Source organism: Struthio camelus, chromosome Z, assembly GCF_040807025.1.
Source record: "Struthio camelus isolate bStrCam1 chromosome Z, bStrCam1.hap1, whole genome shotgun sequence".
In the NCBI taxonomy this organism is placed as follows: domain Eukaryota; kingdom Metazoa; phylum Chordata; class Aves; order Struthioniformes; family Struthionidae; genus Struthio; species Struthio camelus.
This window is the reverse complement of record NC_090982.1, coordinates 52546171-52560341: the sequence shown is the minus strand read 5'-3', so window position 1 is coordinate 52560341 and position 14171 is coordinate 52546171. Positions and strand designations below refer to the sequence as shown.

Genomic DNA, 14171 nt, shown 5'->3' with positions numbered 1-14171 from the left:
TGCTCCTCTGCTCATTGTGGAGGCTTTAATTGCGTTGTTTTTTCATTCGTACAGGTCATCTTTGTATTCCCACTACTCTTGACCCTGTATCTCGGCAATTTGAGTAGGCAGACACTCACAGTGTAGTCCCTAATCAGCTCATGGGGGCTATTACTGAATTTCACAGCTTGCTTCGTTTTTACTCCCAAGTGACAGAGATGAATAGATCGCCTCTACGTTTTATTGCTCTGGAATAGAAATTGCTATACGAAATTATTTTAGCCTGGTGGTTTTGCAAATTACCGGTATCCCTAATGCTGAATGGTGGGACAGCAATCTAGCTGGTGTAACAGTGGTGTTTGGGAGTATTTGACAGTAAGCACTCCTGAGAAAAACCACAAAAAGTAGAGCTATAGTTTAAATATGCACGCGTGCAGGAAAGGAACAAACGTTCATATTCTTCAAGCTTATGATAAGGGGTATTCCTACTGTTTCATGAGTAGATTAGATTAACGTTGTTCAGGCAGACTTCAGCTTCATGCAAGATGTTACTTGAATGCCCAGACTTTAATTTGGAGTCTATGAAAACCATACATGCCCTCATGAATATCTTGCCTTCGTTGTTTTCTTAATCCTTTCTCTAATACATGTTTTAGTATCAGAAATGTAAAGTATGCCTTTAAACTTTTCAAGGACTATGACTGCTCATCTGCAGTCAGTTGTACAGCGTGCAATTCTTCAGGCAGTTTATTGATTAGTGACACTGACGTAGGAGTGTTCCTGGAGAAGGACAAGGGCTTGCTTTCAACTATGTAAAAGCACCTTTCTGGCTATACATTCCTGGCCACTTTGAAACTGTAATTAAAGATTATATTCAACGTTTTGCAGAATTGGCTACTCAGTGCGCTTGTTTAATAAAACATGCGTGTATTTAAACATTGTCAAAATACACTGCTACTTTTAATTCCAGCTTACTAGTGTATCTCCCTCTGCCATCCGTTTTAGTTTTTTGATTTAGCTGCAAAACACGTAACTGTCAAACACCACGTGTCGCAAGTGCAGTTCTATACCATACAGATGAGTATTGCTAATGAAGTACGACAGCCAGCAGAAAGACTTCAGTAAGAAAGCAATATATTTTAGATGACGATAACGGAGATAAAAAATTCAAACTGTATTAGCTTTTTTATTTTCTGTGTTTGGAGCTTTTGAGATATCCAAAAATACTTTTTCCCAAAGCAACTGGATGTTAAGATAATTATTCAGATGATATTGTTTGGGATAAAATCTGCCAGCTACTGAGTTGCTCTTGTACTGTAACAGTGCTATAGTTTGTATATGCTTCAGCAAATTCTGTAACTTCCCTTTGACTTACTTTTTTTTTCCTTTTTTTTTTCTTCTCGAGGGGGCTTCACTTCTGTTGATGCTGAAGCACTATCTCACTAAGGATGTTTTCCAAGCTGGCGTTGAGGTATATCTGCGTAATTATAGCTATGGATCCACCAAGAGTGATGACTTGTGGGACAGCATGAATGAGGTATCCATCTTTGATGCTCTGCTCATGTTTTTCACGTGTGTGTTGTGGATTTTGATTTATTTCCTCGTTCATAAAGAAAAAAGGTAATACACCACAGAGAGATACTTGAACGCTTTTTCTTGTGGCAGTCCTGAATTCCATCATACGGAATCTTCATTCTTGTAGCTTCTAGGAGTCCCTTCTGTAGCATTCCAGAACCTCTTGGAAGTGGGTATGTACCACGTGGGAACACGTCAGCGTCTCTAGAGTTCTGCTGTTAGTGTGTGAGGGCCGGAATAAAACCGCTCATCTCAAGTGTGGGATCAAACTTTAGTTCCATGCAACAGATAAATCCAAATTCCTTAGAAAGCATTTACGTCTTGGATGCTCGCTGCTTGTGTAACTTTATTTCAGTGGTAGCTTCTGTTTCAGTGAGTGGAATTGGAATTGTAGGAAAACAGACTGCCAGGAATCATCGAGTCCAGCAGCTCTCAAATGGAAAGGAAGGCCTGGAGCTGTGCTGGAGTAAAGCGTGTGTTCTAGTCTTCCCTATGCCAGTTAAATTGTTACTATTATCGTGGGTTAAGACCTTCGGTTTCCTTTTGGGTTACTTTTCCATATTTATTGGATTTATTAAAAATGTATGGTACTCAACAATTTGACGGGTTCTTCTTCCTTTTGTTCCTGTTGTTCAGGTCAAAATTGAATATAGTTGAAAATTTCAACCATAAAAACAGCCTTTTCTTTGGTCATAGATTTTGCTGTCTGTAAAGCAAAAAATCCATGATCGGTTTCTTAAGTCTTACCTTCCCACAGAAGTTGGGAGAAGCCGTAATTGGAGGGGAGATGAGAAACTTGCAGCAGCATTAAAAGAAAAATCTGTAACACTGCAAATAAACTTTCTGTCCACCTCATCTGGAAGGAAGGGGAAAGAAATAATTCTCATAGGTTTTGTCCTGCTTTCATTGGGCCAAGGAGCTGCTGTGGTGTTAAGAGAAGATATGTCAATAAAATCAATCATTGCTGTGGTGAAAATACAAACCTGTCATTTCTAATAGAATTAGTTTGATTTGATTTGTGAAAATGACCCTCTACAGGTACTACTGTTCTGATGAGCTAAGGAGGGAGGTTCAAAAATAGTTATTCGTGGAGAATCTGTTTAATCTGTTTTCCTCCTCCCCTTTCCCCCCCGTTACACAGATTACTAATGGAACACTAGATGTAAAAAAGTTAATGAAAACCTGGATTCTGCATAAAGGATTTCCTTTAGTGACTGTTGTTCGAAAAGGAAAGAACATCTCTGTACAACAGGAGAAATTTGTATATCGTGTGGAGCCAGAAAATTGGACGTCAGATGCCAGGTTATTACCTCCTCATTACTTTCTGCCCGTAAAAATCTATCTGCAGATTTATATGTCTTTCCCATTTGCGTTCAGGGGGTCTCTGAAGGTAGTCAGTAATAAAGAGAACGTAGCACAGAAACACAGGCTTCTAATATCTACCTTGAAAAATACCTGATGGTCCTTGTCTGTTTCCACCTTGGCAATTGGTGAAACTCTGTGGCCTTGCCTCATAAATTGAATTTATTTACATGCTTTCCTGAAGCTTTTGAATTCGACGTGATGAGTTGCAGTAACTGGTAGAATGAATTGTTCAGCTCTCTCAGTATCAAAAGGCAGATCTCTCGGGTAAAGTTTTTTCTTTTAATTTCGGCAAGTTTTGTGTGGTTAATGGGAAGCTGAAAGGAGGGTGGGTTGAAGAAGTTACAGTTGAAACACTATGAAGAAAGAAGAGCATATGACCTATTTTAGAATCTCTGCTTCTTTCCGTCAGTATTAAGTGTGTGCCTTGGGCCTTGTTGGAGGAGAGCATAGAAGACAGAATCAATGCTTTTTTGGTTTAATGTTTTTAATATAGCACTCATGCATGATAATAGCCGAATATGTGAGGGGTAATGTCCACTGTACCAAAGAATAAAGGGAAATAGATAAGTAAACACTGAGGAAATAAAGATGAGGCAGTGGATGATAATTGCAAAACTGATTTTACTGCAAATTTGCCTAATATCGTGAAACTTAACTGTATGTTGCAGTAGTACATAAGTTTGAATCTTTTGCAATATTAGTGTTCTTATTTAGCTATTTGAATTGTTGATGGGAACTGAAATCTTAATGGGACCTGAGTCCTTTGCATCATCTTACAGAATCGTTCCTGAGAGGAATTTCCCTCTTGAAACGTTGGAAGTTACAGGACTTTGTTTTATTTTTGTTGTGGGGAAGAAGGTTTAACCATGTCTGGTTAAAAGGTTAGGGAAGAAAGGAAGGATTGTTAGGCTTAATTCTTCTTCTAACAGATGTCATTTTGGGGAAAGTGTGAAAATCTTTTCAAGGAGAGAGTTCTGTGTGAATCAGTCACAGAAAAGGTCCGTGTCAAAATTGGAATGCATATGTATAATTTGATTTGATATCTCAAATTACGTATTTTTTTCTTAATAGTCAAATTCTTATCATTACAATGCAAGTTAGCATTTACTCTTCCAGCTTGCAGTTTGCTTGAGTCTGTCTTGATAGTATGCAATCTGTTACGGTTTCTGTTAGCATGATTTGGAATTGTAATCGTGAACTTGAATAACATCATTTATTTAAAAAAAACAAAAAACAAAAAACAAAACCTGTAAAACTTCAAGCAGACGAAACAGTGAATTGAGGCGAAAAGAATATTGGCTGAATATCTTACGTGGCCAGAGATTTCCTGTCCATATGACTTCGGAAAACCTACTTAGGACGTTGGGACTGAGGAAGAAGTACTAGGAATCTTTTCTGCCTCCCAAAGGTGGTGGGAATAAAAAAAAAAATTATTGTTGCGCTTAGATATTGTAGTGATATGAGTTGAGTATATACTTTATCATGTTTCACAGGATGTAGTGGTTCCACTGCTATTAATCTATTAAAATGCTTAAACGGGGAAAAAATAACAATACAAAGATTAATCTCTATATAATATGTCAGTAAACATTTGCTTTCCTTTGCAGTTATCTGTGGCATATTCCTCTCACCTACATAACTAGTAACTGCAACTTTACCCATTGTACTAATGCATATTTACTGGACCAAAAGTCAGGTATGTGACTCAAAAGTAACTTGCTTTTTATAGGTTACTTATCTTTCTCAGCACACACTTAAGATATGAAGGCAAGGAGATATGTAGTGCAAAATAATTTCAGAGACTGTAACTGAGAACAACGCGTCTTAATTGCTGTGGTAGGCTTAACAGCTTTTCACTTTCCATATATACATCTTTTTCACATACACTTTTTTCTGCAGTAGAAATATGAATCCTAAAAAGTTAATCTGTGTGATTTTTTTTTTTTTTTGATTCAGTCCCGTTTTTTCTCTTCCCCAAGCAATTAGTTACTATACAGTTTTACTCAGTGTTGGGCTAAAATCACGTTGGCCATCTCTGTTGGGTCCACTGACATCAATAGGTCTTTGGTGTTTTATTAAAGCTGATGAGCTGTCTCACTGTCATACATCTGCTGTTGTATCTTTTTCTCCCCCGTTAAATTTACTATTCAGTGCGTTTACCTGACACAATTATTTTTAATTCATAGACATACCTGCCACATGTGCTGTTTGAAATAAAGCTATACAAAATTAAAATCAAATGCTTAGCGCTGAACTTGAAGTTTTTACTGTTTGCTAAATTCACAAACTTCTAGCCCTCTGAAATGGCTTTGGAAGCACTGCAGTTAAAGTAGATAATGTTATTTGTTAATATCATTGTGATGCTGCTTTTACCAAGTGTTCCAAGTCTTTTTGCCTTTTGTCATTTGAGCTGAAGGTTTAGAAAGACTTTTTACAGATTATCAGAATGGAAAAACAGAGCTGTTTAATTGTATGAGTTCTGGACTTTACTAAAACTAATGGGTAAGTAACCTGATTTCTTTAGTATTGTTTGACCTGTAAATAGCTCTGCTGGTGGTCTGGTTTGTCATGTAAATTTGGCACTCACTGCAGGAACTTGAGTGTGGAGGCTATCAGAGTAGGAGAGGTGTATAGAGGACAGTTTGAGGTGGAATGGGATTGGTGGGATATTTATTGCACCTTAATGGCATTGCAGGAGCCTACAGATGGACATTTTTGATAGTAGTTATATAATCAACTGAAATGAAGAATTTTGCCTCCTTTATCCCAAAACTTCTTTCTCGCATTTAATTGGTCTTTGGAACTAGAGCGTGGCCTTTCATTCACTTAATGCCATCCCAGTTTCTCTGTCGTGTGTCAGTGCTCTGTGTGTATATATGAAGGTGGGCAGAGAGGAGAGGATGTAGTTTGAAAGGAGTCCTGGACAGAAGGAGGGAAATTGCTTCTTTACATGATGGTCATCGGCCTTTGTTTCTGAAGGTGTGTCTACACAACGCAGCTCAGTTTGTAGCCTGGCTTCCTCAGTGGGCTAGTTGGCTTTGCTTACAACTATGCTGTAAGCCAGCTGATTTTGAAGCATCAGCTCACTAAATACAGTCTTGCGTTACACTTGGAGACATAGTCTATATATAGCTGTATGCAGAAAACTCTGTATCTGCTTTAAAAAAAAAAAAACAACAAAGCAAAAAACTTACCAATTAGACCTGTTAGTAGTGTCTGATTTAATGCAATGTTCCCATCACTTTAAAAAAAAAAAAAAAAAAAAAAGAAAAAGAAAAAAAATCATCCAGCTTGTGGAAGCTGTTCCACACACACTGTTCCAAAGCCAACTGTCTCTTTAATAGCATCTGCAGCTTGATTGAAGTACTTTAACTTTTTTTCTGTCACTGTTTGTGCAGGCTTCATGGGATCACTTTCACATAAGGCGCACAAGCCGATAGTCCGAGGAACTTCAGTGTTTAAATTCCATTCCTTATCTCTTGGTTCTAATAAATAAAGTATTAGTTTATCTATCAACAAAAAAATCCATGCTGAAGTGTGAGGGTACTGACAAACACTCAGCAACTTTGTGACTAGCACAGCTCATAAAGATATAAATGTGATTGTAGGTTGATGTATATAAAGAGGAACATAACTTTGCTGGTAAGGTTCAGTGTTTGAATTTTAAGTATTCATAGCCAGGTAAGCCAGTTTATACATATAAAAGTGTCACAGGATATTCACTTCTTGCTGTGTTAACTTTAATTGCTGTAGTCTACCTAGGTAGACTATCTCAAGCGGTCAAAATGCTGCTGCTATTGTGAACGTCCGTAAATATTTTGTGTGTGTGTCTGTGAACGCAGGCAGATATATATGCGCACACATGCACAAAGCCAAGCGCTATTTTGCAAGTTTGTAACCAAAGAACTGTATCTTAAGCATTTGCACAAATGCAGCAATTATATCAAATTCTAAACATCATAAAATGTCATCAAGAAACAATTAAAGTGGAAGTAGATGTAGAAGTGTCATATAAAAGTTTTTTCTGTAGAAATTTTTGTTTGAAAATAGCACTTACGTAAGAAAACAAAAGTATAAATAATTATTCCAGAGACAAATGAAGCTAAAATTGGTTTTGCAAGTGCAACGCAGCAAAGCAAAATGCATATACCGTTCCACTTCACCATGCTGCTTAGTCACTAAATTAATTGTAAAGGCCACCGATGTTTGAGTCCTAAAAGCTTTTAAAAATGATGACTCTGAATGAAATCTGATCAGTTTTTACTAACTCTGAGATGACAGAGGTCTTCCAGAACTGGGAAGAGTGCAGTCGTCTTGTTCATGAGACTTCACAGCTGAAGCCTAATCTTGAATTGCAACAGGCCGAAATGTTTGGAAATCTTGTATTCAGTCAACCAAGACGCTACTTTCTTTAAACTTATTTCCATATTTTTACAGTGTTTCTCATTAGGTATCTTTATTTAGTATTTAAAAAGTGAACACTGAAACAAGATTTTTATTTTTTTCAGAACTCCATCGACTTTTTTTCTCCCAAGTAACTCTCCTTTCCCCCCCCCGCCCCCCCATATGAACGATTCCATAAAGCGGTGGGGCTTCACGATGCATCTGAATATTCTAATGAGAAATGGCTCCATCGGTTGTTGCGGATGTGGTTTCTTTATTTGTCTCTGTCTCTTTCTTTTGTTTGTTTGTTTATCTCCTCCTCCTCTATTTTGGAGTTCCTACCCTTTTTCTGAAACTCTAATCTGGAACGCGAGCTATGGCTACCTCAGTGTTCTTGGGCCTGAGATGCACCTGTGCTCTTACTCCTACTGTCTTCTGGTTGAGTTCATTAGGAGGCAACAAGATAGGCAGCAGTGAACAGAGGTTTTTCCCTGATGGTGATTAGATCTTAGCATGCCCTGGTGCCCTGCTTTTGTTCATGTCAACAAAATGTTAGTGTCCTCTGTTATGTGATGTAAACGCAGCTGCTTGTATGACAACAGTTGTAAATAAGTCACCAGTACTGCCGCCAGATCCGCATATATACTTCCATCACATAGCTGAGTGAATTTACCAGGTAACTGATACATGTTTCCTCATATGACAGAGGAAGGCTTTTGAGCCCTGGGAAGAGTAAACCACTGCCCACCAGAACGTTCATTCAGCTCTTTACTCTTTCATCATCCGTACCTGAATAACAATTGGGAAAGGGAATGACAGTGAGTAGCCGAAAGATGTTCTGGTCAGTCATTTCTTGCCGTTACTGGACTGAAACAAAATACATGTCCTGAGGCTGCTTTGCTCTTGGACTGTTGACGTATCATGTAAAGTTCGTCAGTATTTTGTATTGGACCGAGTTCCTCTTTGTGCCTGTGTGTGGTGATGGCTCTTATCTCACAGTTGAACTCATTCCCTTTGCCGTGAGATCTAGTGGCACATTCTAGCCCTTTACTAGGGTACCTTATACCTCATCTGTAGGATCTTAATAACAGGGCAGCAGCTGAAGGCGAAATAGTTTTGCAGCTTAAATAGCTTCTTAGTGAGAGTCCTTCATGCAGGCTTTGACCATTTTTCTTGAAGAAGGCTTTGTCTGAAAAGGTGCGCGACAGGCCGCTTCTAGGCACCATGAGACTTGTGTTCAGCAATTCTAAATGGGATTTAGCTTGTGGCTTGATAATGCTACAGCAGTCCTGCAGTCTTCACGACCTTCCTGTGATTCGATCATATCTTGTCACACAGTATTGTAAGCCTCAGAAATCCAGGTCACTCAAATAATGTTAAGTGTCTAGATTTTTATGCCCCTTTGGAAGGGTGACACTTAAGACAGCGTGTGCATATTTAGTATGAAAGCTCCTACTTACGAATTTGCCTCTTGTGCGTAATTCAGAGTTCTTTATAACTTGCTTGTTGCTGTCCTTTCTTGCTACCTACCTCTTTGATCGGAAAGCATACTTTCATTTTGAAACTTTCATGGTTTAGCCCTTCTCTGAATCACCCAGTGTTACTACTTAGTGAGGTCTCTTACACGTGTGAGCTTAGCTGTACTGAATAAACTACAGTGTGTAATTGCCTAATGTGACTCAGGTGGTAGCTGAGTTGATTCTTGAACTGTCTCTTTGTGATTGCTCTGTACTTCAGGTATGAAAACCTGAGTAACTTAGGTTTCTGCTGAAACGTAAAGCCAGCCAATGGGAAATGGGTGCTCTGGTTTCCTTGAACAAGTTACCTGGCATGATGGAAAATTTACTGAGGATGTAGCCATCAGTTTTTAAAAATAAACTATTGCCATATTGCAAATGCCTTCCAAGTAAAGCTAACGCATCAATAAAAAGTACGCACATCTTTTTGGGGGGGCTTGTTTTTGCTTTTTGCTTTAATTTTGCCACTGTGATTTCTGGGTGAGGAAAGGGGAAATAAAGGGACTTGGCATACTTCCGTACTTCTACAGTAGTACTTGATTAGCTAGGTTTGCCTTTTGTCTAATTGTTTTTGGTGTTAGGTTCACTGGTGGAATACAAAATAACTGGCACACCATGACTGTAGCATATTATTGCTCACTTTATTCACGTTCTCATCATGCCTGAAGTTTGATTTGCCATGTTGAAATAAGCTTGTCTTCATCTCCAGCATAATAAGCTGTGGCCCATTTATGCCATACAGCCGTCATGAACTAAAACCTCTCTCTCCTCAGTTTCTAGGTAGCGGAGCCTCCCTATTATAGTTGTCCACTGTGTTGTGGCTGCAAGGCATATATGTGCGTTATTTGGTTTCTATTCTTCTGTTGTGTTTTAAAGTGCGTAGATAGATCCAACTGGGAGTAGACTGTGATGCTGTTCGTTCAATCAGATCCAGCATTGAAGGAGGAAAAGTACAAGCCAGAATTTTGGCGCATTCACCTGGAACAACGTGGCTTTTACTTCCCCATAGCAAGGGGAACTGTTGGGCTAGTGGGTGGAAAAGGATTTATTGGTCTTTCAGACTCAGTTGTCTTTAGAGATTTGGAATTGAAGTAAGAGATGCTGAACATTCGTGTCTGGTTCTCTCTCCGTTAGCTGTCATTGAACTTCCGGAAGAGGTGGAATGGATAAAATTCAACGTGGATATGAGTGGTTATTACATAGTACACTACACTGAAGACTGGAAGACGCTGATTGATCTGCTGAAAAAAAATCACACTGCTCTGAGTGCTAAAGACAGAGCCAATCTGATCAACAATATCTTCAGTCTGGCAGGGTAAGACTTTTGTACTGGAAAACACAGTTAATGTTTAAGTTTTTTCCGAGTCAAAGAAGATCAGACTTGGGTCAGAGAAGACTGCTTCATGGAAGCTTTAATTTAGTCTTCATTAGCCCATTGAAACTGCTCCCTATTCAGTAAAAGTAACTTTTAAAGTTATTTCCCTGAAGCTTCTGTGTCAATGTTAGATATTACCTCCCTGTTCTTAGTAGCAGCATCCATTTCTTTGCATCTCAAAGAGCATGTGGTAGTTTCTGTTGCTGTTTTCTTTGGTATCTGCTTAGTATGCTGTTCTTCTGCACTCTCTCCGTGAGTGTCCCATCTTAGAGAAATAAGCTATTTGCCTCTAAAACTTTTACTGGCTCCCTCTCTTGTCTCTCACCATTGGCTCCGCAACCCAGGTAAGGTTGAATATTCTGGATAACCTCTTCAATCACTGCTTCTTATGTCTGGTTATCCTAATTTATGGTAGATGTTTTCAGTCATCTTTTTCATGCCTTCTTAGTTTCTGTTAACTGAGGCATGTTAGCGGCCATTGTTGCGGTCTTTGTATTAACGCAAGAATATGAAAATGTCCGCATCTCAGCGGTTTCTTACATTACTGCTTCTGCTCACCTATCCCTCTCAACATAGTTGAGGTTATTATGACTTGTATAAGATAGGTAGTATCCCTTCTGATCTTGTTTCAGGGAGCGCTTTTGTTCAAGAACCCATTTTTATTTTCTGTGCTTGTTAACCTTATAGTCTAGGAAAAGAGTCTCTGAAAAAGGCCTTTGAGCTGATCGATTACCTCGAGAAAGAGAGCAGCCCTGCACCACTCACTCAAGCTTTGTTTCAGATGAGTCTTATTTACAACCTCTTAGAGAAAAGGGGTGAACAGCTGGCGGCACGAGTAATGGTATGTCTTAGTTTTTGGTAAATCGCTGTTTGAAATGATTTGCTGTAATGTTCATTCACAGTTAAATTATCTATTTCAGTGTTTGTTGTTGAACAAATTATTCAAAAATCTGGTTAAGTTGGATTTGGATTTTAGATTGTTGCCGAGCTTGCCTGCTTTTGTTAAGTAGCGACGGTCTCTTACTGAGATGCTAAATTTTCTGGACTGACTTTTTTTTTTCTTCGGTGTTCTGTAGGACTTGTAGTGGGTACCTAGTGATGCCTCAGTATTTACTACAGTGGCTGTAAAGGTCAGTGTAGTTGTCATGGATCAAGATCCATGATGTTTTCAAGTACAAAGAAGAGAAGAAAATAGCTCTTTCAGTGTTACTTTAGAAAGTCATTAAAGTGACTGGAGTTGGTAGAGCTAGTTGCTTTGTATAGAGAGAATGCAAAAAAAAAAAAAATCCACCGTATTTGATGTAAAAAATAGAAGTGCATGAATGGTTGTCATTGTCCCATTGCAGCTGGGGAAATAGATGAACATCCAGCGCTACAGACTTAGCAGTGAAATAAACATTGTAGTCTCAGTTCTTGCTGTGGAAATGTGTGTCACTTTCCATTCTGCCTTGTTATTTTGAAGCCTCCTTTCCATATTCATCCGCTGATTTTAAAAGGTGCTTACTGCTTTGTGCTGTAGAACATCAGCAAAGGGATTTAGTCTTGAATGCAAGTTTTTAAACGCCCAGATAGAATAGTGGATATCCTTATTTATATTCCAGGTAAAGGTGAAATATAAGTGCTTAAGGAAACTCGGCAAAGAACCAGAAAGCTACAAATTACATGCTGTGAAAAGTGGTGCAAGCTGTGGTTTGCTTGCAGTGTGTATTAGATTGTAATAGTTGAATTTGACTTGGCTAAACGTAGCCCCTAACATAAAGCTCATCCTAGCAGCCACGTTAGTGAGTGTCAGCCGAGACGCGGTAGCTAGCAGGCACCTGGCTGTGTTTGTGGCAAGCTACAAAGCTACAGCTATGAGTGGTGGGCAGCCCAAAGATAAAGGTTGGTTTGTTTGCCTTAAACTAAGGTGTGTTAACTGTGGTTTGCTCAAGTTAAAAGCACTTGTAAGCAGACAGAAGTTGCAGTTAGTTGAGGTAGTAAGCTGACTGTGAGTCTCAGGATCTCAGAGCGTGGACAAGTAGGTATGTTTGCTCAGAAAACACGTATTGCCTCTCTTTAGCACCTGATAGAGAGGCTATGCTTAAGGTAAAGTTGAGTTTAACTACTACCGTCTTTCTGTGAACAGTAGTTCAAGGAGCAGTGTTCCATTTACATATGCAACTCAAGGCATTGACCTGGCATCTCTTTCAGGTGTATGTGGTGCCTGGCATTTATTTATGTAGGCAGTAACATATGGTATATGTTAATTGAAATAGGAAGATGAAAATCTACTATGTTGAATTTACACAGTTTTAAAACTTCCTGGGTTTTTTTGCTGCTTTTGTATACGGAAAATTCTCTTGGGAAGAATTAGGTTCTTATCCTGTTGCTAATCATGTTTCCTCCTTTAGCATAGAATAGAACATCTACTTGGAAATAAAATTGATCAGCAAACTTGGACTGATGATGGGACCCTATCTGAACGAGAGCTGCGGGCAACACTGCTAGCTTTTGCCTGCGCTCATGATATGCGAAACTGTAGAGTGACTGCCACTGAGATGTTTAAGAAGTGGATGAGTTCTAATGGCACAACGAGGTACTACAAAAATTAGCCTGATGCTCCTTTTATCGATCTGTTTTGCTGTTGCCTCCCCACCGTGTTTTGCACGAAGATATGAACACTGATAGGTCACTTTGTTCTGTCTTTTACTGTTCTTCATCTAAAAGTAATTGCTGCTTTAAGATGAGAGGGAAAACTGTGCTAGAACTTAAAACTTTGTCTGCAGTGTTATTGAGTGTGACTGCGAGACCAGCGGCAAATTGTTTCCATCTGCATTTCCTAAGCTGCATGCTCAAGGAGAATTACATAGTAGCAGCATCAAAGTTAACCTTTTTCTCTTGCAGAACTCTCTCTGCTCTGGGTTCACGTGGATTTTGTGCCACAGAAAACTATTCAGATTCTTGTACCATTTACTGTGCTTTCATGTGAATAGCGTAATTTGTTTTCTCCTAGTGAGTTAAACTACTAGAATGGCATGAATTCCTTTTTTCCAGCAAACTTACTGTCGCTACAGAAATAAATTGCTCTAACGAGAGGCATCTCTTCCAGTATTTCTGCCTAACTTTTATTTTGTGACTTTTTCCTTTCTTTCCCAAATAATTGGGTTTTTTTCCCTCCCTCCCCCTCCTCCCCATGCCTTTTTCCCCCTGTTTGTCACCGTAGTCTGCCTAGTGATGTTATGAAAGCCATATTTGCAGCTGGAGCCAAAACTAATGATGGCTGGGAATTCCTCTTAAAGATGTACTCCTCTTCAGTTTCTGAAGCAGAAAAGAACAAAATGATTGAAGCTTTGGCCAGCACAGATGATGTCAGAAAGCTGATCTGGTATGGAACAGCCAAAAAGTTATTTCCCATGTAAATTTAAAGTGTTAGAATCTTCCTTGAAAGAATGAATTGTGGTCTTTGTTGTTGCAGAATAAAATTCTGAAAGAAAATCTAGCTAGATGTTTTGCATAGCCTCCCATAAACATCAAGAGTGTGATGCTTGCCCTTACAAATGATTTATGTAACAGAGTAATTCAGAAAGTCAAATTCTGCACAGTTTGGAACATGCACAAAGAGAAAACAAAAACAATTGGAGTTAAAAGCCTTGCATTGCTGGAATGGTAACACAGTTGCAGATTGTTCTATTGAGTCTTCAGAGACTGGTATGTCTTTATAACCAGGACAATAACTAGGATTTTTTAAAATTTCGGTGGGTGAAATTTTCGCCTTGTGTTGTGCTCCAACACCTGTCATAAGACCAAATCTCAATGCTACATGGAGGACACCAGAAGCGTCCTAGTGGGTGATTCTTGTAAAAGCTTTCCTCTTTTGACTTGTGCATGAATTATATTTTTTTTCATAAGTTGTGAGAATTTACTGCATCTTTTCAAAAAAGAGTGAAAATTTAGATACTTAGTTTAGAGCTAAGACCGTTCTAATACTGGGAAACTCA

At 38.8% G+C, this 14171-nt stretch overlaps 1 protein-coding gene across 2 annotated transcripts in view; it reads left to right on the top strand.

Annotated features, from left to right (window-relative positions):
• Window positions 1-14171, top strand: part of LOC138064695 (leucyl-cystinyl aminopeptidase-like) — a 60571-nt gene that overhangs the window by 42822 nt on the left and 3578 nt on the right. For both annotated transcript variants that reach the window (XM_068928458.1, XM_068928459.1), the window contains exons 9-15: window positions 1385-1516; window positions 2696-2856; window positions 4527-4615; window positions 9954-10134; window positions 10882-11035; window positions 12585-12769; window positions 13397-13558. In XM_068928458.1, the coding sequence (XP_068784559.1) occupies window positions 1385-1516; window positions 2696-2856; window positions 4527-4615; window positions 9954-10134; window positions 10882-11035; window positions 12585-12769; window positions 13397-13558 (1064 nt within the window). The remainder of the gene's footprint in view (window positions 1-1384; window positions 1517-2695; window positions 2857-4526; window positions 4616-9953; window positions 10135-10881; window positions 11036-12584; window positions 12770-13396; window positions 13559-14171) is intronic.